The sequence below is a fragment of the Lontra canadensis genome, unplaced genomic scaffold (genome assembly GCF_010015895.1).
Source record: "Lontra canadensis isolate GAN:19392208 unplaced genomic scaffold, GSC_riverotter_1.0 scaffold20, whole genome shotgun sequence".
In the NCBI taxonomy this organism is placed as follows: domain Eukaryota; kingdom Metazoa; phylum Chordata; class Mammalia; order Carnivora; family Mustelidae; genus Lontra; species Lontra canadensis.
Window position 1 is genome coordinate 19,800,920 of NW_022631014.1, and position 26,837 is coordinate 19,827,756.

Here is a 26,837-nt window from a genome sequence, read left to right on the forward strand (position 1 = left end):
CTGAAGGAGTAGGGCGATGGCAGTGACGAGGAGTGGTTGGTATGTACCCCCTGAAGTAAGGTATAGAATAAGCTGCTCATACCTAAGGTGTACAAATGTCCTACCGTATTTGTTTCTGAGGGCAGCCCCTACAAAGTACCACAGACTGGGTGGCTTAGAGGAATGGAGGTGTCCTGTCTGCATAGTTTTGGAGACTGAACAAGTGCCCATGGTCGGGTGACAGCAGTGGTGGTGCCTTCTGAGGCCTGTGAAGGGCCGTCTGTCCCACACTTCTCTCTGGCTCCTGGCACTTTGCTGGCAGTTTGTGGCATTCCTTGGCTTGTGGATAGCGTTCTGTGTCTTCACATCATCGTCCCTCTGTACGTGCCTGTCTCTCTGTATAGCACCAGTCATACTGGATCAGGGGCCCACCCTATTCTAGCATGGTTTCATCTCAGCTCAACTAAATGCATCTTCACTGACTCCATTTACAAATGAGTTTACATCCTGCGGTACTGGGAGTTAGAACCTCAACATATGAGTCAACCCATAACAATACTCATGAAACCATGACCACAATCAAAATGGTGAAAATATTCATAACCCCTCCAAAGTTTCAGTGTCCCTTGGTAAGCCTTCTTTCCTCAGCCTTCCTCTCTCCCCCTGTCCAGGCAACCACTGTTCTGCTTTCTGTCACTGTGGATTAGCTTCCATTTTGTGAGGTTTATATAATTGGAATTACATAGTATGTCCTCTTGAGACTCAGCTGTGTTGCATCTATCGGTAGTGCTTTCCCCTTTCTTGCTGGGTAGATGTGCCATAGTTTGCTTAGCCTCCTGTTGATAGACATTTGGAGCATTTCCAGTTTGGAGCTATTATGAATAAGCTACTATAAATATCCTTTATTTTGGGTAAAATAAGGTAGATCAACTGTGAACCAAACTAAAAAATACATTTCCAACTGTTTCTGTATACAGAAGGTTTTCTAAATATTTAACCTAATATTTAAGTGTTCATATTTAATACTTAATATTTTAATTAAATTTAATTTTAGTATTTAATTGAATTCAATGTTTAACATTTAAGTTTCCTAAATATTTAGCCTAGGATATTTACCCCAGTTTTAAGACAAAACACAAACACCTAACTGCCTGCGGAATTTTATTAAAAACGGAATTGAATAAAAGTAGTGAGAAACGCTGAAAAGATCTGCTGTTCCACCAGCCTACACACAACATCAAATAGGGCTGTTTTGATTGAGACACCTGGTCCTGGAGCTCACTCCTTCTGATGTTCCCAGTTTGTCGCTAGCGCATCTGGCCCCGTGGCCCCGTGGTGGGCACTCAGGTTCTGGGTGGATGACTTGTGTGGCCGAGGACCCACTGTGTCCTGTGGATCTTGTGACGGCCCTCTCTTTCTGCTTCAGATCCGAAGGCTGAAGCTGCAGCTGGAGGAGGAGCGGCAGAAGTGCTCTCGGAGTGAGGGCTCGGCAGCAGACGTGGCGGGGCTACACAATGGTTCTGACCTGCAGTTCATCGAGATGCAGAGTAGGTACCATGGCCGGGCCAGCGCCACTCCGTGGGGAGGCTGCCTGTCTCCCACGTGCATCTCTGGGAGAGCCATGTTACAAAGATGGCTTAATCCTTGGCAAGTCCAGAGTGTAGTCCTGATCTCAGTGGTCTGGCCGGGGAGAGCCTTCTAGCAGCCTCTGCACTTCAGGGAATGGAGTAAGAGAGGACTGGATAAGAGTACTTATCGCTCTGTGCAGTGATTTCTAGAGACATTTTGGAAATAGTGTCCTCCTGGCGCTGTCCTCTTCCACACCTGGGTCAACTGTCCGCTCCCATACGGCACCTTTCCCAATGATATTTTTCTTGTGGAATCTCTCTTGGATAGTGGGAGGATATATTTGGAACTAACTCATACTAATGCTGAACAGTTTTAGAACTTTGCTGGAAGTTTTATTAACCAAATGAATCCTTATAGATAGAATTTAAAACAAGGCCAGAGTAAGCCTGTTCAGTTTACCTCATGCAGTTTTTCTCCTTTCTACTTTTGACCCCATGCTGTTTTAAAATGCCTCCTATGTCCACAGTAATGTAATCTCCATGGTGGGGGGAGGTCAGCAGCCATTCCTATATAGTTCGATAATGTAGCATTTGTGGAGAGGGGAGACTTTTTCAATTTGAATTGTGGCTTTTCTGATAACTTATTTTAAAATATCGGTTATTCCATGGCCTTTTCATCTAAATATTTTTTGCATTAGGCTAAATAGAAAAGGCTTCTTGGATTAAAGCTTATTAATACTGTTAATACTGCCTTTTGAGGTTAGTATCAAGTCCTTAATTAGAGCTCAGCTGGGACCCTTGTGACACTTCTTATTGAATATTCTAGAAATATTTTGGCATGGAGGATAGATGAAGATGGGCATGAGGAAAGGCAGGCTGACTAGCTGGGAGGCTGTGAGGATCAGCTGGACCAGTACAGTGGCTGCCAACAGTCTTAAAGAAGGTTAGGGAGTAGATTTGAAAGACATTGGCCTAAAGCAGCAAATTCAAAAGGAGTCACACTGAGGAGAAACGGGCATGCCTTACGTGTGAATGCTCCTAGGGCGGGTGGGCATTATGGAGCTGGTGTCTGGGAAGGACCCAGAGTGAACTGTAGAACGAGGTGGGCTCAGTGGGACCTGATAGACTGGGTCTGGCCGGCAAAGGAAGCCCAGGGATGTAAGCATGGTGTGGTCGAATGGAATTTCATGGCAAGCACAAAATGACAAAGATGAAGGACTTACACTCTTGAAAACAGGAAGGAAAGGGAGGTTTGCCATGAGAAGGAAGCAGCACATTGTGATAGTTAAGTGGCTGGGATGAAGGATTAAAACCAGATCCTGAAGCTTCTGTTTTAGAGCCCAGCAGTAGGAACTCTTGTCTGTCACTGCCAGAGGGGCCTTCGGGGAGACAGTTTTATAGCCCCATTATTTCCCGGGAGACAGTAACTACCTGTGAGAAGAACCTCTGCCTGAAGATTATATAAGTAGTTATAACCTCAGTGATGTGGAAAAGCAGAAAAGTTCTTAAGTTAGATTGCTTAGATTTGGTTTATCTCCTATAGGCCTTATGATTCCTACCCTATAATCATTTCAGGTGATTTTTGTGAAATTTGGTTTGCTGGAGTGAATTTTCAAACTTCTTATTTTAAATGACTTCTTAGGTCAGAAGTACAACTAATGATTTAGAAGTCTACCCATCACATTATCACAATGTTACTGAAAAGCATTTCTTTGAGCAAATGTTTATTAAGTACATGCCCAAAGCCCTTGGCGAGATACAGAGGTAGACTTGAGGATGGCAGAGCCAGGGCCCCTCTCCTCATGTACACAGTGTTTAGAAGGCACGATCATGTTAGAAAAACCATTAAAAACATGACACGGGAAAACAAAACAAAACAAAACAAAAACATGACAGGGAAGGTAAAGTTACAGGAGACTAAGTAGAGGCATGCTGAGGACATGAGTCAGGAAGGTGAGGGAAACTGGAGGCTCCTGGGGGAAGGGCAGCACGTAAGGTTGGAGGGGGCCACCGATGCACTGACTGACAGGGTCAGTGGTCAGCCTCCCCCCACTATAGCATAGAGAGTCACATTTTCTTCCAACTCCTTGGTCCAAGGGATGCTGGGATCAGGTGTTAGAGCTTCTGGCAGGAGAGCCGTTCTGGAGCCCAGGCTGCAAAGGTGCTGTGGCCGCCCCGTGGGCGTTTGCGCTTTGTCTCCTTCCACTGTACTGTCCCCTCCTGGGCTGCAGAGGTTGTCACTGCCTGAGGTCACAGCTGCTGACAGGTGATGCACTGTTCTCTTCTCTTCTAGGAGATGCCAATAGACAAATAAGTGAATATAAATTTAAGCTTTCAAAGGCAGAACAGGATATAACCACATTGGAGCAGAGTGTAAGTACTTGTTCAGCACGCTACGAAGTGATTCACACTCCCTCTGCAACTTCCTGCATCTGAGTGGCCAATTCCAGGGGTACCCAGCTTTCCTTGGCTGTCTCTGTAGTGGGGTCTCTATAAAAGCTCTCTCTTAAAGTAGAAAAGCCAGCAGAGAAAACCTGGCACGACACTTCAGCCTTTTGTTAGTTGTAAGAATGCACAAGACTGAGATATAATTTTTTTTTCCAGATTATTATTATTATTTTTTTAAAAGATTTTATTTATTTATTTGACAGAGAGAGATTACAAGTAGGCAGAGGAGGCAGTCAGAGAGAGAGAGGGAAGCAGGCTCCCCGCTAAGCAGGGAGCCCGATGCGGGACTTGATCCCAGGACCCTGAGATCATGACCTGAGCTGAAGGCAGCGGCTTAACCCACTGAGCCACCCAGGCGCCCCTTTTCCAGATTATTTTAAGAGAATTTAGGAAGACTGTAATTTGAAAATCCCTTATTGCACATTTCAGAAAGTCCAAATGCTTTTACATTTAGTGAATCTTGTCCTGCAATGTTAATTTGGCACTTAAATAATATGTTCATCATAAACTTAACATGGGAAATGGACTCTGTAATGACTCTCCAGCTGTAATCCTCTCCGGGGACATTTCTTGATCTATAAATAGCCGTTGGGTTCTGAGAGGCCCTATGACTCACCGTGAGGGGATGACTTGGGATTTGTAATGACGCTGTGTTTCCATGTGGCTTCGAGAAAGGGGCTCCCGGTGCTCACTAGCAGAGGCTCGCGTTTTCTTGTTGACAGATCAGCCGACTCGAGGGCCAGGTGCTGAGGTATAAGACCGCCGCGGAGAATGCCGAGAAGGTGGAGGATGAACTGAAGGCAGAAAAGAGGAAGCTACAGCGAGAGGTACCTGCTGTTGCATGCTCAAAGAAAAGATCCTTCGCTGCCCGAGGAACTGAATCCTGGGTCCAAGTCTTAAGGGAATAGCAATGGAGGCTCTTCCTCTTTGGTGTTGGTTTTTGACCTGCACAGTGACTGCCATTTACTTTTAGGCTTTGGTCAATTAGAAACTAAGAGAAAGGACAGGTCTCCCTTCTGTTGTAGAGCTGGTCTGTCTCCCCACCTGCTTGTCTGCCCTTCCTGGGATTGAGGCTCAGTGTCCCTGCTGGGCACCGCCAGCTGGCAGAAGAGAGCTGAGGACACGGGGTGCCATGCAAGGCCGAGCTGGCAGCACTTCTGTTCTTGTGGGGGGCACGGTGGAGGGTGCTCAGGTGGCACTGGGGTGGCACCGGGGTTCACGTGTAACCATGTGAAGTGACCCGGCTCTCCCTGTCTGCAGTTACGAACAGCACTGGACAAGATTGAGGAGATGGAGATGACCAACAGCCACCTGGCCAAGCGGCTGGAGAAGATGAAGGCCAACAGGACAGCACTTCTGGCCCAGCAGTAGGAGGCCACCCTCCAGCTTGGGTGCTGCTCCTGGGGCCCCTCCCAGAGGGACTGACTTTTTGTCCATTGACACAGACCCCCTTCAGTACTGTTTGAGTTTTGTCATTAAAATAGCCACCTTTGTATTTTATAATTTATGAGAGAATGAAACAGGTTTGAATCTTCATGAATGAACACCTTGGATTTCGTTCGTAGTTTGATTCTAGACTAAGAACTGGTCCATGCTGTTTTTATTTTTTATTTCCATAATTTTAGAATCAAGTTTACTCACCACTTTTCCCCAACTGCCTCAGTGACTGGGCACTCGGAGGCCTTGGCACGGGTTCCGGAGGACAGCGACTCTGTGAGTGCCCAATGAGATAACTCGGCTGGAGACCTCGGAAAACACAAGTGCCTTCTCCACAGTGCAATTCAGACTTCAGTCATCTCCAGCGGTCAAAAGACACTTACCCTTGATTTCAGATAGCATTTATATTCTAGTGAAGAACCAAGTTCACAAGTGGGGAATATATGTTTCACTCAAATTTCTATGTTTCGAGGAAAAAGCCTTTTTTTGTAAAATATTTAAATTTATATAAGAAAATGTTAGAAAAAGATATGGGGAGTGTATATAAAACTTGCTTTATTGCATGTGGTCGGGCAAGTCCAAAGCCTAACACTCTTAAAGTAAGAGCAGGGCCCTTCGTCTTCAACATCAGCTGTGCTGTATCTCATGTAAAGTATCTCATCTGCTGCTGCTTTGTGGAATGGAACCTCAGATAAGCCCGGCGGGGTGGGGGGAGCAGGCAGGCGGGAGGTCGGCCTGAAGACTCTATTAAAACGCACCCTCTTGCTGACCACAGCTGGCTACTGACACATTCATTTTTGTTAGAGGAGCTTTTAAAACACCTCAGGGCAGCCACAGCCACGCCTCTGATCTTGCCCCTCTGCTTTTGTCTCCTCCCCAAGGAGAACAATGTGGATACAGTTTTTTAAGAATCTAGTCAGTTTCATCTTTAAAGGCACCCAGTTCAAGGGGCTTTTATCATCGAGTGTGGCCACTCTGCAGGATTTGTGATTCGCTTTTGCCCTCAGAATCAAGGTGGTTTTGTGGAGATGGTGGCTGTATCTTCAGAACCAAGGCTGGGAGAAGTCAGTGAATTAAAGGCACATGAGATAAATAAAGCTGACTTGAAACTAGATGCTACAGCTAACTTGAATGTGAAGAAAATCTCTACAAATTACCTCCTTCTTCAGAGCAATGAGCCTTTTAATTTTAAAATATGGAAACCACTGTCCTGAATGGAGGGGACTTCCTATAAATTCTCTTCAGTCCTAGCAGCAATCACCCATGTGGGAGATAGGGGAGAGGGAGAGAGGGTGAGGTCCTGGAGTCAGGAAGGGCTGCTTAGCCTGTGCCCCACTGGGCTCACCGAGCCCCACTACTGAGCCGCCCTTTGACTTTTTGGAAGTTCTGTGTGGTAGAACCTGACCTTGCCCCTTTTGTGGTACAACAAATTTGTCTCCTGTTGTCCTGTTCTCTTCCAAAGGGAATGGCTCCATGTCTTCATTAGGTAGAGTTCCCTGTTCTTTCTCATGGAACATTCTTCACTGAGTCTTGTAATCTGGATTGTACCTCAGTACTGTGGGCGTTCTTCCTCCCGATGCTCAATGCACATTTCTGTTAATGCATGCTAGTGTTAAGGCAGCTTATTGTAATGGCACCTACAGCTTAAGTTTGTAATTTTATGTCATCCTTCAGACAAGAATAACTAGAACTTTATCTTAAGCTGGTAGGATTCAGATCCATTAACAAAGGGGGCTCACTTAGGGTGCATACCAGTTACAAACTCCGTAAGGACTGCTGTCTTCTCGCAAGTTTTTTTTTCCATTACAAATTAATGAGCTTTGGTTAGGTACGTAGTAACAGATTATCAATTCAGCTTTCTCCAAACTCAGTGTCACCAGAGCCTCTTATATGTTCGGCACCTCTTTCCAAAGGCATATGAACCAATGTAATTCTTACCTGCTGATATTAGAAATTAGAATACCAAAGACTCAAACCAGAGCAAGATCTATAAAATCTCCAAGGCCTTTTTAGAATTCCTTTCAGATGCCCCGAGGGCTTTCAAACTACTTTTGGATTCTTCAACACAATCAGGTATACTACTGTAGGTGAAAATGGATCTAGAAAACCTTTCAAGTATAGTGAAACTAAATCAATCATGTTAGGACACATTTGACAATTTATTTCTGGACACTCCACCAAGCGTGAAAGAGTGCTACTAGTTAGAGGGCAAATGGGAGTCGTCAACTATAAGACCTACCCTCATCAGGACACAATGCAAGAAACGCACAGCCCAGAGTCCACAAGTGAGTGTGGTTAGCACCTCTCGAAGACTTTGTACAGATCGGGCAGGTTAGCAAGCTGTAGGATATTTCCATCTTCTGTGAAATGTCTAGGAGGCAGAAGGTGTGAACGGAAGGCTTTATAGACAACGTGTTCCACAGTCCGCTTCCAGGGGTTTGTAGAGGAGCCGGACACTTCCCCCTGGAAAAGACGTGTTAGAGGTCACAAGCCTCCCTATTTGGCTCACTCACATCCCAGCATTTGTGGTTTCCCGGCTGACCTGTACTGGACCTGGAAGTCTTACTCATTACAATCTGCTGTTTTCCTAATGCTGGTGAAACATCTCTCTGCTCAATCTCTCAGGGATCCTACAGCCCCAAACGTGAGAGGTGACAACAGGAAGAGAAGGCAGAGACTTTCTCCCATGGAACTTTGTTTCCATTCGGGAGGAACTGTGGATTGTAGCAGGATCTAACGTAACATCTGATCTGGACTATGATAGACTAGGATGTTCAGTAGGAAGTGCAGTCACCCAAGCCCTTTCTGTGTACAGAAAGGTCTGTAAGAAAAGCTAGGGATCCGACCTTAGTACTGCCCTGTTCTGGCAGAGCAGTGGTCAGATTAAATGAGCTAAAGCTAAACAAGCGTGGGGAGACTGGGGCTGTATGCTGGAGGGCTAACGACAGGAGACAAGGGCTCACTAGCCCTGGGTCATCCAGCTCGGCCTCCCAGCTCTCACTGTGACAGCTTGTGCTTTCACGTTTGACAGGTACTGGGATCATTCTAGAGGGACCTTCCAAACCAGCAGAAGGAAGCAGAATTCATGAATAAAAGCTGACCATTATGTTTAAACCTTATGTGCAGAGAAATCCTAGGAATTCAGAGGCAGCAAGTTTCATTTCCTAAACGTTGTATGAGAGCCCAGCCCCGTCCCGGGTGCTACTGTGCGTCACTACAGTACCTGCTGGCCCGAGAGGGTCGACTCCTCAGATACGTACTGCTTCCGAATGGAGTAAAACATAGCACATTCTTTACTGAGGCTTTCAAAACATTCCTTCTCTTCATCCCAGTTCACCTGGTCCAAAGAAAGAACACCTCAGCGTAGGTACTTGCTTTAGTAAACACATTTCATTTCCAAGACAAGGTCACAGACTACTTAAAGCTTTTTACGTGTAACATTTTAGGCATTAAATCTGTAAACTGGAACTGCTGAATACTGCTGGGGTAGGTGGGGTAAGGGGGGGGCTGTCAAGCTGTTTTACCCTTTCCACCATTCCATATGAAGGTGTGGCCCCATGCCCTCTCCCCCAAGCCCACACACAGGTACCCCCATGTTAAAAACAGCTTGACCACTTGCCTCCGTGGCTAGTCGAAGAATGAAGATAGGCAGACCCTCCAAAGGAGGCACATAGTTGTCGATCAGCAGGGGTAATCCAGTCAGGTTCCCTTCCTGGTTGTGAAGAAAAGGTCACGACAAGGAAACAAGAAATAAACCATTACAGTTTAATCAAGTTCCATATCCCCAGTGCTCCCTCCAGGTCTTATCCGCATGCCCACACTTTGGGCGACCAGGTGCTTGACTTGGCTGGGCACCAGGGGTGGGAGAGCAAAGCACTTAAAAAGCTTTTTGTACTGACATGAAGCAGAACAACTTCTTTTTTCAATATGCTCACCAACTAAAGAATACAGAGATATGGAAAGCCCCAAAGATTAAGCATAAGAGGAAGAAACAAAGCAAGTGGCCTGGCATCATCTCATTCACTGTGGCCCGTAGGGGCTGTGGGATTCAGCTCTCTCTTGTCCGGGTCCTTCACCCCGGGAACAGGAATGGGCATGACTGGATGAGAAAAAGGTGGTGTAACCCAGACATGAAAATAGGGGGTGAGGATGTGAATGGATGTCTCGTGCTGCTTCTCACAAGGGTGGGTCGCCTTCTCACCCTGACTGAGGACCAACTACAGAACTTGGCTCTTACCTGAGGAATACAACAGAGGAATACAAATGGCTGTTACACACCTCATCGATTTCCAAAGAGAAATAGTCTGTGAGCATCTCAGCCTTCTTCTTCAGAAACTCAACAATGTACTCGGCAAGTCCTTCTTTGGGACCATCTTCCTCCGTCCAGCCACTCTCAGGACTATCCAAGGCTAGCATGGCCAGGTCAAACAGCGGTGCGGGCTCCTAGAACAGAGACCACGTTAACAGTGCCTCCTAGTGAAGCCTGAATTCCTTCCCACAAAACTACCACAGGCATACCTTGGAGGTACTGGTTTGGTTCCAGACTGCTACAGTAAAGGAGTATCACTGTATAGTTAGTCAAATGAATTTTCTGGTTTCCCAGTGCACATAAAAGTTACGTTTACACACATATATCCTATTTATGAAATACGAAATAGATTATATCTAAAAAAACAATGCACATACCTTAACTAAAACTTTTCAGCTGCAATCATCAAGACAGCATGATACTGGCACAAAAACAGACACATAGACCAATGGAACAGAACAGAGAGCCCAGAAATGGACACTCAACTCTATGGTGAACTAATCTTCTACAAAGCAGGAAAGAATGTCCAATGGAAAAAAAAGTCTCTTCAATAAATGGTGCTGGGAAAATTGGGCAGCCACATGCAGAAGAATGAAATTGGACCATTTTCTTACACCACACACAAAAATAGACCCAAATGGATGAAAGACCTAAATGTGAGACAGGAATCCATCAAAATCCTCAAAGAGAACACAAGCAACCTTTTCAACCTCTGCCACAGCAACTACTTGCTAGACCCATCTCCAAAGGCAATGGAAATAAAGGCAAAAATGAACTATTGGAACTTCATTAAGATAAAAAGCTTTTGCACAGCAAAGGAAACCATCGACAAAACCAAAAGCCAACTGGCAGAATCGGGAGAAGATAATTTGCAAGTGACGTATCAGACAAAAGGCTAGTATCCAAAATCTACAAAGAATTTACCAAACTCAACACCCAAAGAACAAATAATCCAATCAAGAAATGGGCAGAAGACATGAACAGACATTTCTGCAAAGAAGACATCCAGATGGCCAACACACACATGAAAAAGTGCTCCACATCACTCTCCATCAGGGAAATACAAATCAAAACCACAATGAGATACCGCCTCACACCAGTCAGAATGGCTAAAATTAACAAGTCAGGAAATGACAGATGCTGGCGAGGATGCGGAGAAAGGGGAACCCTCCTACACTGCCGGTGGGAATGCAAGCTGGTGCAGCCACTCTGGAAAACAGTATGAAGGTTCCTCAGAAAGTTGAAAACAGAGCTACCCTATGACCCAGCAATTTCACTGCTCAGTATTTAGCCCAAAGATACAAATGAAATGGTCCAAAGGGGCACCTGCACCCCAATGTTGATAGCAGCAAGGTCCACAATAGCCAAACTATGGAAAAAGCCCAGATGTCCACTGACAGATGAATGGCTAAAGAAGACGTGGTATATATATACAATGGAATATTACCCAGCCATCAAAAAAACCTGAAATCTTGCCATTTGCAACAACGTGGATGGAACTAGACTATGCTAAATTAAATAAGTTAATCAGAGAAAGACAATTATATGATCTTACTGATACACAGAATTTAAGAATCAAGGCAGAGGATCATACGGGGAAGAGAGGGAAAAATGGAACAGGATGAAATCAGAGAGGGAGACAAATGTAGGAAACATGAAACAGAGGGTTGCTGGAGGGAGGGGGGTGGAGAGATGGGGTAACTGGATGATGGACACTGGGGAGGGTATGTGTTGTAATGAGCACTGGGTGTTAAATAAGACTGATAATCCACAGACCTGTGCCCCTGAAACAAATAATACATTAATGTTAAATAATTGAATTTAAATACAAAAAGTGAAGAAAAAAAAGAAAATGTGTGCGTCTGGAAAAAAAATTACTGCTAAAAAATGCTAACCATCTGAGCTTCCAGTGAATTATTATCACTGATCACAGTTTGTAATTATACACAAATACAATAATAATAAAAAAAAGTTTGAAATATTGCCAGAATTACCAAAATGTAACACAGAAACATGAAGTGAGCAAATGCTGTCAGAAAGATGGTGCCAAAAGACTTGCTCACTGTAGTGTTGCCACAGACCTTGAATTTGTAGAAATGCAAGGTCTGTGACGTGCAATGAAGCACAGAATAAAATGAGATGTGCCTGTGTGAAAACCACAAAGCCATGATCATGAAAGCAGCTGAGAAACCCCAAATCTAACATCGCTCCCCATCTCCCACAAAGAAAACCCTGAAAATCCACAAGGAAACCTCTTCCTTCTCCTCACTAGTGGCTGTTTCAGCCAGAGAGGATATGCCAGCCTGCCAAACAGGTGGGAAGGGGGAGGCAATGTGGAGGCACTGCCCTCCCATGCACTGATGATAAACGCAAGGGAAGGGGAGAACCAGTTCAGTGACATCTCAGGTAAGTCATCTGTTTAGGAAGAAGACTGAAATATATGGTTAAAAATAAGATGTCTAAATTTTCTTCCATATCTCCCCATCTGATGTTACTATGGTCATACATTTTAACATATAATGTTATACATATAACATGTATGTTACATTATAACATACATGTTATAAACCCACAGAACACTGTTCCTATTTTCTCATAATAATAGAGAAGTCAATGAAAGGACCTGACAGTTTATTAGCACTTAACACCTATATTAGAAAAGAATGACAGCAAATCAGTAACCTCAGTTTCTACCTTAAGAAATTTGAAACAGGAAAGCAAATTAAACCCAAAATAAGTAGAAAGGAAGTAAATATCAATGGACTAGAAAACAGAAAATCAAGAGAAAAATCAATGATACAAGAAGTTCTTTGAGAGCAATAAAAATTGGTAAGCTTCTAACCAAACTGATCAGGTTAAAAAGAGGGCACACATCACCAATATTATGAATGAGAGAGGATCTAGACATTAAAAGAATTATGAGAAATACTATGAACAACTTCCTGCCAATAAATTAAAAAACTTCAATGGACAAATTCCTTGAAAGAAACCAAAAGCAAAGCTCTGTCAAGAAGAAAAAAGATAACCTGAATAGTTATCTATGAAAGAAACTGAATTTGAAGTTAAAAACCTTCCCATGAGGAAATCTCCAGGCCCAGATGGCTTCACTCACTGATGAATTCTACCAGACATTTAAAGAATAAATTCTATAAATTCTATACAAACTCTTTCAGATGATGGAAAAGGAGAGGATAGATAGCTCCCAACTCATTCTATGAAGCCAGCATTAATGCTGATACCAAAATCAAAGACTATAGGAAAAATAAAAATCAGTATCATTCATGAACATATATGAAGCAACTATAAACGAAATTCTGAGAAATCAATTTCAATAATATGTAAAAAAAAAAAAAGTAATACATCATGTACAAGTAGGGTTCATTCCAGGAATGCAAGATTGGATTTTAAAATGAAAATCAATGTAATTCATTATATTAAGAAATTAAAAAAAGACTATCACGCAATTATCTCTTGACAGATGCAGAAAAGGCATTTGAAAAAACTCAGTATCCATTCCTGAATAAAAGTAACTGTAAGCAAATAAGGAACAGAAGGAAACTTCCTCAACGTCATAAAGGACATCTCATCTCACCTATAGCAAAAAACATACTTACTTTGGAAAGACTAAATGTGTTTCCCCATAAGATCAGCAATAAGAGAAGGATTTCCATTCTCACCACTTCTATTCAACATTGTACTAAGGGTCTAGCCAGTGCAATTAGGCAAGAAAAAGAAAAGCCATCCAGATTGGACAGGAAAAATAAACCTGCCTTTATACAGAGAGGGTGTGATCATCCATGTAGAAACTGACGGAAATCTGTAAGAAAACTACCAGCACTACTAAATGAGTTTGGCAAGGTTGCAAGGTACAAGATCAATGTACATAAACACTTCGTTTCTATATACTAGCAACAAAAAACTGGACATTATTTAAAATGCCATTTATATAATAGCATAAAAAATGTGGGATGTTAAGGGATAAATCTAACAAAAGATTTCCTCTCCAATTGTTCTATAGATTCAAGACAATCCCAATGAAAATACCAGTTGGTTTTTTTGTAGAGTTACATCAGCTGTACAACGATGATATGAAACTACATAAATAGTCTGATTTTAATTCTAAATTAAAATTAAGCAATGAAAAGGTCTCGGAAGAAATGACCTAATTCTGTCAGCTGGGGTTGGTTGTATTTGGGTCATAGGCTTTAGGAAATGTTTATTTCTCTTTTTATCTCTTTACAAGTTTTCTTAAGTAGGTGTGTATTAACCAACATAATAATAAACCTTTGTTTAAGCGGTCTACCAAATAACTGTTCAGCTTCGTATAAAACTGTTATAACTAAAGATCCTTCCATATACAAATCATACAATACAGACACTATCTTTGGCATATTTAGAAAAACCCAATATACTACAAATCAGATATTGGGGTAGAGCTATTATTTTCAGATATGACCAGGTGTTGGAAGTTTCAGAAGGGAGAAGCAGGAAGTAAACTTACCGAGAGCCTGAGAACACCAAAATTGGCAAAATCATAAATGAGTATCTGGTAGAACAGTTCTTCACTGAAAATAAAAATGAAGTAACTTTAAAGAAATGCTGAATCCATGCTTGACAGCTAAGCAGTCAGGACAAACGGGAGAAAGAACCCCTGCAACACAGATGGGAGGCGCTGTGGAGCCTTCCTGACCATCTACAAGATGTCCCTCTACTCTAAGGAGCCGGACCCGCTGTGTGCTCCAGTCAGGGCTCTGGCTCGCGGGCCTCCACACGCGGCTGAGAGCGCTAAGAAATTTTGCTTACTTCTTCCCCACTTACAAAGAATCCTATAAATCACTTTTTTTTTTTTTTTTTAACAACTCACCTTTAAAAATGGTATGGAGTGCATAGGGACGGCAGGAGACTTGCTAAATAATCCCAAGCGGAGACAAGGCCGAATCAGACCACCTGGGCGTTTGGTGTAAGGTGATGCACTGGCTGGCAGCACTGCAGAGCCAGCTGGGAGGTATCCAGCACACTGACCTCCTTACCCAACACGGACCTCAAATAAATGGTCCTTTAGAGTTCTTAAGCAGTCGGAACCATATAGGTCTGTTTAAAGACTTCTCGTTATCAGTCAAAGCAGACAAGGCTTCTGCTACACCTGCGTTATGAGGGTGGGAAGTGAGGCACCCAGTGAGTACCTGACTTGTCCCGGGTCAGAGTTAATAAGGTGGAAAAGGAAGATGTTGAATCCAGGTTCTTTACTCTGAACCTGGTTTTCAATCTGTTTCTTTTAACTTCTCACTGGGAAACTATTCACATTTATTAATAGCTGCAATTCTTGGACTAACCTGGCTTTCTGTTTGTAAAATGAAAGAATCTGAACACAATGTGTTTGGAACCTTGGAAATGTACTTACACATGATGGAAAAGAAGGAACAAGGGCAGCAGAATTCCCAACACATTAATAAGAGCCCCATGCATAAGTCAAAGGATTCTCAAAGCGAAGACAAAGGATCTTGAACAGAGCTGCACCAAAAACAGCCCCAAAGGCGTGAGTTCTGAATATCCATAGGGGTGTGCGTGCCACAGTCAGCTCTGGGCTGGGCAGTTTTTTTGTAAGGGAGGAAATTAGTTCTTATCTTGTGTGTACCTCCAAGTAACATATGGCAGCTGCCTTGCTCACGGGCTTGTGGGAAAGGGCCCCGCAGTGGCCAGGCAATGTCTAGTAGGTACAGGGCAGCAGCGCCCTCCCATCTGTACCTAACTGAGAACACATCTGATACAGCTTCTAGACTCCTTAGGAGCTCATCCACCAAGGTCTCTGGAAAAAGTCAATAGCTCACTGGCTACATACTGGGCAAATGGCATGGCTTGTCAATCCCGCTGGCTTGTGTGGTGGTGAGAGTAAGCCTTGGCGACATTCCCTATGGGTCTTCTTTCTCACAGTACCCCGCTGCACACAGAAGGTGCTAGAATTCTCTACCGGCACTAAGCCCTCGACCAGTGGTTCCACCACAGTGGTCAACACATACTGAGGACCAAGAACTTGCCAAACATCAGGCTTTTCGTGTCATTTCTTCACCTCACAAAACCCTGCAAGTTAACCAGTGATTTCCAAATTTGCAGATGAGAAATCTGAGACACAGTTCAGGAAAGTACCTTGCCCACGGTACACAAATGGTAAGTGGTTGAGCCTGGATTGGAAACCATCTCTGTCTTTCCAAACAACTCAGGTCCCTATCCCTGGCTTTTCACGCCTGCGCCTCCAGACCATTGTTGGGGCAGCACTGCCGTGTCAGGCGCTCACTAGTTTACCTCAGTTTGGTGGTGTTGAGAAGGTATAACTTGGTCTGATGCTGTGCCAAGGCCCACTGCGGATTCACGCAGCCCACAAAGGAGTGGTTCTGCAGCATTTCTCGGAGTGCTGGAAGAGAAAGAGCCGGTCAGGAACAGCACCCCACCAACACCCCTTCACAGCCCGAAGCACCGAACCCCAGAGCTAGAGACAACAGATGAGCCACGATGCCTGTAGTGTACCTCTTGCTGAAAACACAAATAACGACTAAATGCAACTGATCTTTCAAAATGCCACAAAAACATTGCCCAAAGGTAAAGGAAAACTTTGCCCAAAGATCACACCCTGAGGCAAAGCAGGAAGCTGGAGAAGTACGGCGAGCCCTGAAGCCAGTGTCACGCAAAGGCCCAGAGGAACCTCAGTGATCACGAACGCTAGTTTTTGCAGCCCCTGAGGTATGGGGAATGAAAAACAAAAATGTAGTAACGGTTTGAAATGGGGAGTCTAATAGGAGACCACTTCCCCAGGACGTGTAGCTGAGACGCCAGGGGCTGTACCCGCAGGCAAAAAGAGAGGAAACCCCAGGGAAGGGAGCCGAACTGCCTACCCACCTCCAGCCTGGGTGTTGGGGGTAAGGAAAAAAAAAAACCCACAGCCCTGAGAACCTGCAACCATGAGCCGGTCCTCACATGCTTTTGCAGCCAGGATTCCGGCTAAGTGCTGCCTAAAACCTTGTATGGAGATTTTAGTTTAACCCTGATTCCAGGGCTGACTGTTCCTCCAGGTCCCTGATAGAATCAAATGCAAATTCTCTGTGGAGAAGTTCAGTTTCAGTCCAGTCTTCAAATTATCCCCCACAGATAAAATACCAGGAGCCAGCAGTCAAAAAATTACAAAACACACAAAGAATGCGCCAAGAATTAGAATCCAGAAGAAACCACACGACCTCTGCAAAGGTTCAGAGACTGGAAAGTAAGTATGTTCAGTATGCTTAAGAGGGATTAAACAATGAATAAGCAGCAAGAGACTATCAGAAATGATCAAGATGTCCAAAAGAAACCAAATTTCTAAAAATGAAAAATGTAATAATTGAAATTAAAAATCAAGACCGACTTCATGACAGATGAGACCAAGTTGCCAAGATAATAACTGGTAGGTAGATCTGAAGAAATTATCCAGAATGCAGTGCAGAGACAAAGAGAAGAAAACTACAGAAGTGACTTATGCAACATGGAGGATAATAAATATGTAACTCAAGTTCCAGAAGGGAGAGAGGGCAGGGGGAGATGATATTTACAGACTTCAAAGACAAAAATAACTGAGACTATTCGAGAAGTGATGGAAGACACCAAACCTCAGTTCTAGGAAGCCCAACAAAACCCACACTTGGCACACAGAGATATGGCAGGACATTAAAGAAAGATCTTAAAAGCATGCAGAAACAAAAGAGAGATTCCCCACCAAGTAATAAAATATAAGATTGATAGCTGGGTTTTCAGCAGTAACACTGAAGGCAAAAATGATAGAACAACATCTTTGATGCATTAAGAAAAAGTAACTGTCAATCTGGAATTTTAAACCCAGCAAAAACCACTTTTCAATATAAGGATGAATTAAACAAAATAAAACGCAGCTGGCCACTCAAGATCTTAGTAAAGGTTGTTCTTCAGGCAGACCACGAATGATCCAAGGGAAAGAACTATGAGCAAATAATACTTGTTAAATCCAAATGTGCTGACAATAACAATGAATTGTGGCACAATCTGATACCTACATGAAGACCATGAATCTAATACCATGCACCAAAGATGAATTTCAAGAGGACTAGGGATTTATGTATGAACATTTTAGGAGACAATATAAGACTATGTCTTCAATTATCCCAGAGTTATTTTAAAAGCCAATCTGTAAAGAACAATTCATAAAATCTGCCTATGTTAAATCTAAGAATTTCTGTTCATGAAACAAGTATTTGTTTAAAAAGAAGAAGAAGAAGAAGAAAATGGGTAAGTCCTAAACTGGTGGAAGATGTTTTCATGTAGCTGATTATTATCTGGAATATATGAACAACTCCTCAAATCAGTTCAAAAAGACCAAGAACCCAAGAGAAAAATGGGCAAAAAACTAGAAGAGGCACTTAATGGAAGAGGAAATAAATTTAGGGTAATCAGGGAGATGCAAATAAAACCACCATTAGCTACCATTTCACAAACACCAAACTGGTATAAAGTCCCACAGGTTCAAATGTTGGAGAGGAAGCGAACAAATGCGACTTCTATACACTGTTGGAGGGACCAACAATGGCTACATTTATCCAACCCCTTTGAAAAACAATTCATCATCTTATGACCCAGAAGCAGCTCTGCTGAGTATATATCCACAGCCAAGCTTCCCAACCAGTGTTTCAAGCTCTTGAATCTCTAAGGGCCAAGAGCATCCTCAGATGGCGTATGAAGAGAGCACGGATGAGGCCCTATTAGTCCAAATGTCCTTCAATGGCAGAATGAATGAACAAATGTGCAGTAATGGTTACCAAGTGGAATCTACTACACAGGGAGAGGAAACCAGAGCTATATGTAGTAAGACGGATGAATCCTAGGAACACAATGTGTGTGTATGTGATATATATAATACATTTACATATATATCTACATGCATACATACACACATACACCACCCCCCCCAAAAAAACCCTTACAGTATGATTCCATTTATGTAAAATTTAAAACTTGCAAACTGAACAATTTTTTTAGGGCTACAAATATGGGTGGTAAAGCTATATTAAAAAGAAATAACAATCAGGGGCGCCTGGGTGGCTCAGTGGGTTAAAGCCTCTGCCTTCGGCTCAGGTCATGATCCCAGAGTTCTGGGATTGAGCCTCACATCGGGCTCTTTGCTCGGCGGGGAGCCTGCTTCCCTCTCTCTCTCTGCCTGTCTCTCTGCCTACTTGTGATCTCTGTCTGTCAAATAAATAAATAAAAATTAAAAAAAAACAATCATAAAATGTAAGATAGTGGTTGCCTCTAAGGGAGAAGGGAAATGGATAGTTTAGGGAAGAAGCACCTAAGAGCTTTAAAAGTGACAAACCCCACAATGCTCTATCTCTTGAGCAGGTGTTCACGTGTTTTCTTGTGTAGATCCTACGCATGTATTTCTTATGATTTTTTTATTTACCAATGTATCTGTGTGTGTGTGTGTGTGTGTGTGTGTTTAAATAAAAATACTACCACCATAAAGGAGGGTGGAGGAAGAGGGTCTGGAGACCACAGGGAAGGGTCTGGGGACAGCAATAAGCCTATATACCACAGTTTCATTATCCTTTTTTAGCTTAGGCACCACAAGTGAATTCTCATATTGTTATGTAAGGTCTGTAACACTCTCTGTCCCCCAACCCCCAATAAAAAGAGGCTTATTTTCTTCATTTTTAGAATGAAGTGTTCCCCTCTGTTCCCACTGGAAACTCAATGTCTCTACAGGATGTACTGTGTAGGCGGAAAATGATTATTTTAAAAGCTGGAGAACATTGAATAATCTTGAATAATGAGGCACTGGAGGAAAGAGAAAGCAGCGTAATCCACTAAAAAAAGGGCCAGAGATTTTTCCACACAGATTTTTCATGGAACCCTCTGCCGCAGCCTAGCTACTGAGGTGCAGCCCTGCCAGCTTGGGCAGGGGAGGGAGGAGGTGGCTGCTGGCTCAGAGTGGGGCTGCCACAGTCGTTCCTTCATCCAGGCGGGCCTCTTCTTCCCTGGGCTTCAGGAGGCTACTTGGACCTCTTCACGACTTCTCATCAGGACCTCTCTTGCACCCGTCCTCTATCTCCACAGCATCAGAAGTCTGTGGGCACGTCCCTGCCATTTTGCTAACAACAGAATGGGACAAGATCCTTCTGTGCTTCAAAGCCACACCACGCAGCAGAGTTCTCGATGGAGGCCCTGGGTCTCACTCAGGAGCAAGTAAAGCTAAACCCGAAGGAAGCGTGACAGGTCCTCTAGTTCTTCATGGCCTCAAGCGGAGTAGGAGCTCGGTGCCAAGCTGGACTGCTTTACAGAAACCCACATGTGCACGGCCTCTGGCTGTTGTCGGAGATGATCCAGAAGCCGTCCCTGGCAGGTCTCACCCTGTGCTCGGCTGATGTGGCCTTCTACCTCTGTTACAGAATATCTTTCATTTTACCTGATGTTATCACCAGTTACTTACTAGACACTCCCCACACCACCATGGTATCCTGTACAGCAGGTGTCCAGGCTCATTCACCTCCCACCTCTGCCTCAGGGCCTGGCACCAGGCATTTTGTGCAGAGAACATATCGACAAATGTCTGCCAAGCTGATCTCATGCACCAGAACAAACAATGACCTGGGGACAAGCCATATAAAAATATGAACACTGATACCCAGGACTATTCCCCAAATAAAATAAGATAAAATAAAATAAAATAGTGTGTAAAATGTTACACACATTCACATTCAAATGATAGCAAAAAAATTTATAACATTCCTAGTCCTCATTAATTAATAGATCAAAATGATGGGAGTCACAAGTCATTGCTCGTGAGTAAATTCTGTGAGTAAATTCTGTCATTACTAATCTGAGATGAGCCTAATTCTGTGGAACAACTGAGTGGATACTGGACAAAAATAACCCTCATTTGTTGACCAAACGTGCACCCACCAGAGCTGCTGACTCAAGAGAGTTGCCTGACCGAGTGTTCGACTTTGACATCCTTTAGAAGAAGTAGTCACCTCCCTAGTTTCTTCTAAGAGACCAAAATACTTCCAAAATTAAGTGGGTGACCCTGTTCTATTCACCAGTCTCATATATATATTTTCATTTTTATATATATTTTTTTTATTTAAAAAAATTTTTTTTTTCTGAACTTCTTTTTACGTCCTTTCTTCCCCCCATGATTTGGGGTCTCTTCTGATTTGGTCAAAGCACATTTTCCTGGGGTCTTTGCCACCCTTTTAGTATTTCACTCGCTCCTTCATATATTCTTGTCTGGATAAAATGACAAGGCGGAAAAACTCACCAAAAAAAAAGAACAAGAGGCAGTACCGAAGGCTAGGGACCTAATCAATACGAACATTGGTAATAGGTCAGCTCTGGAGTTCAGAATGATGATGATTCTCAAGGTGCTAGCTGGGCTTGAAAAAGGCATGGAAGATATTAGAGAAACCCTGTCTGGAGAAAGAAAAGCCCTTTCTGGAGAAATAAACTAAAATATAACCAACGTAAAAGAAAAAAAGCTATTAATGAGGTACAATAAAAAATGGAGGCTCTTACTGCTAGGATAAATGAGGCAGAAGAGAGAATTAGTGATATAGAAGACCAAATGATGGAGAATAAAGCAGCTGAGCAAAAGAGAGGCAAACAACTATTGGACCACAAAGGGAGAATTCGAGAGATAAGTGATACCATAAGATGAAACAACATTAGAATAATTGGGATTCCAGAAGAAGAAAAGAGAGGGGAGCAGAAGGTATATTGGAGAGAATTATTGTAGAGAATTTCCCTAATATGGCAAAGGGAACAAGCATCAAAATCCAGGGGGCACAGAGAACCCCCCCTCAAAATCAATAAGAATAGGTCCACACCCGGTCATCTAATAGTAAAATTTACAAGTCTTAGCAACAAAGAGAAAATCCTGAAAGCAGCCCGGGACAAGAAGTCTGTAACATACCACGGTAAAAACATTAGATTGGCAGCAGACTTATCCACAGAGACCTGGCAGGCCATAAAGAACTGGCATGATATATTCAGAGCACTGAATGAGAAAAACATGAGCCAAGAATACTATATCCAGCTAGGCTATCACTGAAATAGAAGGAGAGATAAAAAGCTTCCAGGACAAAAAAATAACTAAAAGAATTTGTAAACACCAAACCAGCTCTACAGAAAATATTGAAAGGGGTCCTCTAAGTAAAGAGAGAAGCTAAAAGTAGTAGATCAGAAAGAAAGAGAGACAATATACAGTAATAGTCACCTTACAGGTAGTACAATGGCACTAAATTCATACCTCTCAATAGTTACTCTGAATGTAAATGGGTTAAATGCCCCAATCAAAAGACAAAGAGTATCAGAATGGATCAAAAAACAAAACCTGGGGTACCTGGGTGGCTCAGTTGTTAGGTGTCTGCCTTCGGCTCAGGTCATAATCCCAGGGTCCTGGGATCGAGCCCCATATCGGGCTCCCTGCTCTGAGGGGAAGCCTACTTCTTCCTCTCTCACTCCCCCTGCTTGTGTTCCCTCTCTCACTGTCTCTCTCTGTCAAGTAAATAAAGTCTTTAAAAAACAAACAAACAAAACACCATAACCCATCAATATGCTGTCTACAAGAAACTCATTTTAGACCCAAAGACACCTCCAGATTTAAAGTGAGGGGGTGGAAAACAATTTACCATGCTAATGGACATCAAAAGAAAGCTGGGATGGCAATCCTTATATCAGATCAATTAGATTTTAAGCCAAAGACTATAATAAGAGATGAGGAAGGACACTATGTCATACTCAAAGGGTCTGTCCAACAAGGAGATCTAACAATTTTAAATATCTATGCCCCTAACATGGGAGCAGCCAATTATACAGACCAATTAATAACAAAAATCAAAGAAATACATCAACAATAATACAATAATAGTAGGGGACTTTAACACTCCCCTCACTGAAATGGACAGATCATCCAAGCAAAAGATCAACAAGGAAATAAAGGCCTTAAATGACACATTGGACCAGATGGACATCACAGATATATTCAGAACATTTCATCCCAAAGAAACAGAATACACATTCTTCTCTAGTGCACACGGAACATTCTCCAGAATAGATGACATCCTGGGTCTTAAATCAGGTCTCAACCGGTATCAAAAGATTGGCATCATTCCCTGCATATTTTCAGACCACAATGCTCTGAAGCTAGAACTTAATCACAAGAGGAAATTTAGAAAGAACCCAAATACATGGAGACTAAAGAGCATCCTTCTAAAGAATGAATGGGTCAACCAGGAAATTAAAGAAGAACTGAAAAAATTCATGGAAACAAATGATAATGAAAACACAATGGTTCAAAATCTGTGGGACATAGCAAAGGAAGTCCTGAGAGGAAAATATATAGTGATACAAGACTTTCTCAAGAAACAAGAAAGGTCTCAAATACACAACCTAACCCTACACCTAAAGGAGCTGGAGAAAGAACAACAAAGAAAGCCTAAACCCAGCAGGAGAAGAGAAATCATAAAGATCAGAGCAGAAATCAATGAAATAGAAACCCCCAAAAAACAGAACAAATCGACGAAACTAGGAACAGGTTCTTTGAAAGAATTAATAAGACTGATAACCCCTAGCCAGACTTATCAAAAAGAAAAGAGAAAGGACCTAAATAAATAAAATCATCAATGAAAGAGGAGAGATCACAACCAACACCAAAGAAATACAAACAATTATAAGAACATATTATGAGCAACAATACACCAGCAAATATGACAACCTGGAAGAAATGGGTGCATTCCTAGAGACATATAAACTACCACAAATGAACCAGGAAGAAACAGAAAACCTGAACAGACCCATAACCAGTAAGGATATTGAAGCAATCATCAAAAATCTCCCAACAAACAAGAGCCCAGGGCCAGACGGCTTCCCAGGGGAATTCGACCAAACATTTAAAGAAGAATTAATTCCTATTCTCCTGAAATTGTTCCAAAAAATAGAAATGGAAGGAAAACTTCCAAACGCATTTTATGAGGCCAGCATTACTTTGATCCCCAAACCAGACAAGGATCCCATCAAAAAAGAGAATTACAGGGCGCCTGGGTGGCTCAGTGGGTTAAGCCACTGCCTTCGGCTCAGATCATGATCCCAGGGTCCTGAGATGAGTCCCGCATCGGGCTGTCTGCTCAGCACGGAACCTGCTTCCCTCTCTCTCTCTCTGCCTGCCTCTCTGACTACTTGTGATCTCTTTCTATCAAATAGATAAAATCTTTAAAAAAGAAAAAAAAAAAGAGAATTACAGACCAATATCCTTGATGAAAATAGATGCGAAAATTCTCACCGAAACACTAGTCAATGGGATCCAACAGTACATTAAAAGGATTATTCACTATGACCAAGTGGGGTTTATTCCAGGGCTGCAAGGTTGGTTCAACATCTGCAAATCAATCAGTCTGATACATTAATAAAAGAAAGAACAAGAACCATGTGATACTCTCAATAGATGCTGAAAAAGCACCTGACAAAGTACAGCATCCTTTCCTGATCAAAACTCTTCAAAGTGTAGGGATAGAGGGTACATACCTCAATATCATCAAAGCCATCTATGAAAAACCCACCGCAAATATCATTCTCAATGGCGAAAAACTGAGAGCCTTTCCGCTAAGGTCAGGAACATGGCAGGGCTATCCACTATCACCACTGCTATTCAGCATACAACTAGACGTCCTAGCCTCAGCAATCAGACAACAAAAAAAATTAAAGGCATCCAAACCAGCAAAGAAGAAGTCAAACTATCACTCTTTGCAGATGATATGATACTATATCTGGAAAACCCAAAAGACTCCACTCCAAATCTGCTAGAACTTGTACAGGAATTCAGTAAAGTGTCAGGATATGAAATCAATGCACAGAAATCAGTTGCATTTCTTTACACCAACAACAAGACATAAGAAAGAGAAATTAAGGAGTCAATCCCATTTACAATTGCACCCAAAACAATAAGATACCTAGGAATAAACCTAACCAAAGAGGCAAAGAATCTATACTCAGAAAACTATAAAGTACTCATGAAAGAAATTGAGGAAGACACAAAGAAATGGAAAAATGTTCCTTGCTCACGGATTGGAAGAACAAATATTGTGAAAATGTCTATGCTACCTAAAACAATCTGCACATTTAATGCAATCCCTATTAAAATCCCATCCATTTTTTTCAAAGAAATGGAACAAATAATCCTAAAATTTATATGGAACCAGAAAAGACCTTGAATAGCCAGAGGAATATTGAAAAAGAAAGCCAAAGTTGGTGGCATCACAATTCCAGACTTCAAGCTCTATTACAAAGCTGTCATTATCAAGACAGTATGGTACTGGCACAAAAACAGACACATAAATCAATGGAACAAAATAGAGAGCCCAGAAATAGACCCTCAACTCTACAGTCAACTAATCTTCGACAAAGCAGGAAAAAGTGTCCAATGGAAGAAAGACAGTCTCTTCAACAAGTGGTGTTGAGAAAATTGGACAGCCACATGCAGAAAAAGGAAACTGGACCATTTCCTTACACCACACACAAAAATAGACCCAAAATGGATGAAGGACCTCAATGTGAGAAAGGAATCCATCAAAATCTTCGAGGAGAACATAGGCAACAACCTCTTCGACCTCAGCCGCAGCAACTTCTTCCTAGGAAGATCACCAAAGGCGAGGGAAGCAAGGGCAAAAATGAACTACTGGGACTTCATCAACAAAAGCTTTTGCACAGCAAAGGAAACAGTTAACAAAACCAAAAGACAACTGACAGAATGGGAGAAGATATTTGCAAATCACGTAACAGATAAAGGGCTAGTGTCCAAAATCTATAAAGAACTTACCAAACTCAACACCCAAAGAACAAATAATCCAATCAAGAAATGGGCAGAGGACATGAACAGACATTTCTGCAAAGAAGGCATCCAGATGGCCAACACACACATGAAAAAGTGCTCCACATCACTCGGCATCAGGGAAATACAAATCAAAACCACAATGAGATACCACCTCACACCAGTCAGAATGGCTAAAATTAACAAGTCAGGAAATGAGATGCTGGCGAGGATGCGGAGAAAGGGGAACCCTCCTACACTGTTGGTGGGAATGCAAGCTGGTGCAACCACTCTGGAGAACGGCATGGAGGTTCCTCAAAAAGTTGAAAACAGAGCTACCCTATGACCCAGCAATCACACTACTGGGTGTTTACCCTAAAGATACAAATGTAGTGATCCAAAGGGGCACACGCACCCGAATGTTTATAGCAGCAATGTCCAGAATAACCAAACTATGGAAAGAACCCAGATGTCCATCAACAGATGAATGGATAAAAAAGAAATGGTATATATATATATATACAATGGAATACTATGCAGCCATCAAAAGAAATGAAATCTTGCCATTTGCCATGACATGGATGGAACTAGAGGGTATTATGCTTAGTGAAAAAAGTCAATCAGAGAAAGACAATTATATGATCTCCCTGATATGAGGAAGTTGAGAGGCAACAAGAGGGGTCTGGGGGGTAGGAAAAAGGAATAAATGAAACAAGATGGGATTGGGAGGGAGACAAACCCTAAGAGACTCTTAATCTCCAAAAACAAACTGAGGGTTGCCAGGGGGAAGGGGGTAGGGAGAGGGTGGTGGGGTTATGGACACTGGGGAAGGTATGTGCTACGGCGAGTGCTGTGAAGTATGTAAATGTGGCAATTCACAGACCTGTACCCCTGGGGCTAATAATACATATATGTTAATTAAAAAATATAAAAATATAAAATAAAAAAAAAAGGAGTCACCTCCCAGGCGGCTCCTCTTAGTCACGTACACACTGCCTCAGCAAATACCTGCTGAGTCCACCTGCCAGACCCTCTGCGGACAGCGAGGGCGACGCAGTGCCAGAAACGATCCCTGCACGGACAATACACTGATCGAAACGAACACGACAAGGAACTTTGGTACCAGAAAAGCTTCCCTTACTTCTCTCCTGGGCTGGGGGCACAGTGAGCCCCTGTGCGGAGCAGCTGGGCAGTTGGTCTGTTAAGGCAAGTGGCCCACCTCACCAAATCGGGGCTTCAGGGC

At 42.7% G+C, this 26,837-nt stretch overlaps 2 protein-coding genes across 29 annotated transcripts in view; one reads left to right on the top strand and one right to left on the bottom strand.

Moving 5' to 3' along the window:
• Nucleotides 1–5,576, top strand: part of LRRFIP2 (LRR binding FLII interacting protein 2) — a 107,881-nt gene extending 102,305 nt beyond the window's left edge. For all 24 annotated transcript variants that reach the window (XM_032861233.1, XM_032861232.1, XM_032861249.1 and 21 more), the window contains 4 exons: nucleotides 1,406–1,526; nucleotides 3,841–3,920; nucleotides 4,718–4,822; nucleotides 5,256–5,576. In XM_032861233.1, the coding sequence (XP_032717124.1) occupies nucleotides 1,406–1,526; nucleotides 3,841–3,920; nucleotides 4,718–4,822; nucleotides 5,256–5,366 (417 nt within the window). In that variant the 3' untranslated portion in view covers nucleotides 5,367–5,576. The remainder of the gene's footprint in view (nucleotides 1–1,405; nucleotides 1,527–3,840; nucleotides 3,921–4,717; nucleotides 4,823–5,255) is intronic.
• The window catches only part of MLH1 (mutL homolog 1), a 53,730-nt gene continuing 30,477 nt past the window's right edge, over nucleotides 3,585–26,837 (bottom strand). For 3 of the 5 annotated variants that reach the window (XM_032861229.1, XM_032861228.1, XM_032861231.1), the window contains 6 exons: nucleotides 16,042–16,150; nucleotides 14,243–14,306; nucleotides 9,711–9,875; nucleotides 9,052–9,144; nucleotides 8,656–8,769; nucleotides 7,573–7,895 (listed from right to left, as the gene is read on the bottom strand). In XM_032861229.1, the coding sequence (XP_032717120.1) occupies nucleotides 7,728–7,895; nucleotides 8,656–8,769; nucleotides 9,052–9,144; nucleotides 9,711–9,875; nucleotides 14,243–14,306; nucleotides 16,042–16,150 (713 nt within the window). In that variant the 3' untranslated portion in view covers nucleotides 7,573–7,727. Of the gene's footprint in view, nucleotides 3,837–7,572; nucleotides 7,896–8,655; nucleotides 8,770–9,051; nucleotides 9,145–9,710; nucleotides 9,876–14,242; nucleotides 14,307–16,041; nucleotides 16,151–26,837 lie in introns of those variants that run through there. The other 2 variants (XR_004383099.1, XM_032861230.1) reach the window with 2 other exon arrangements.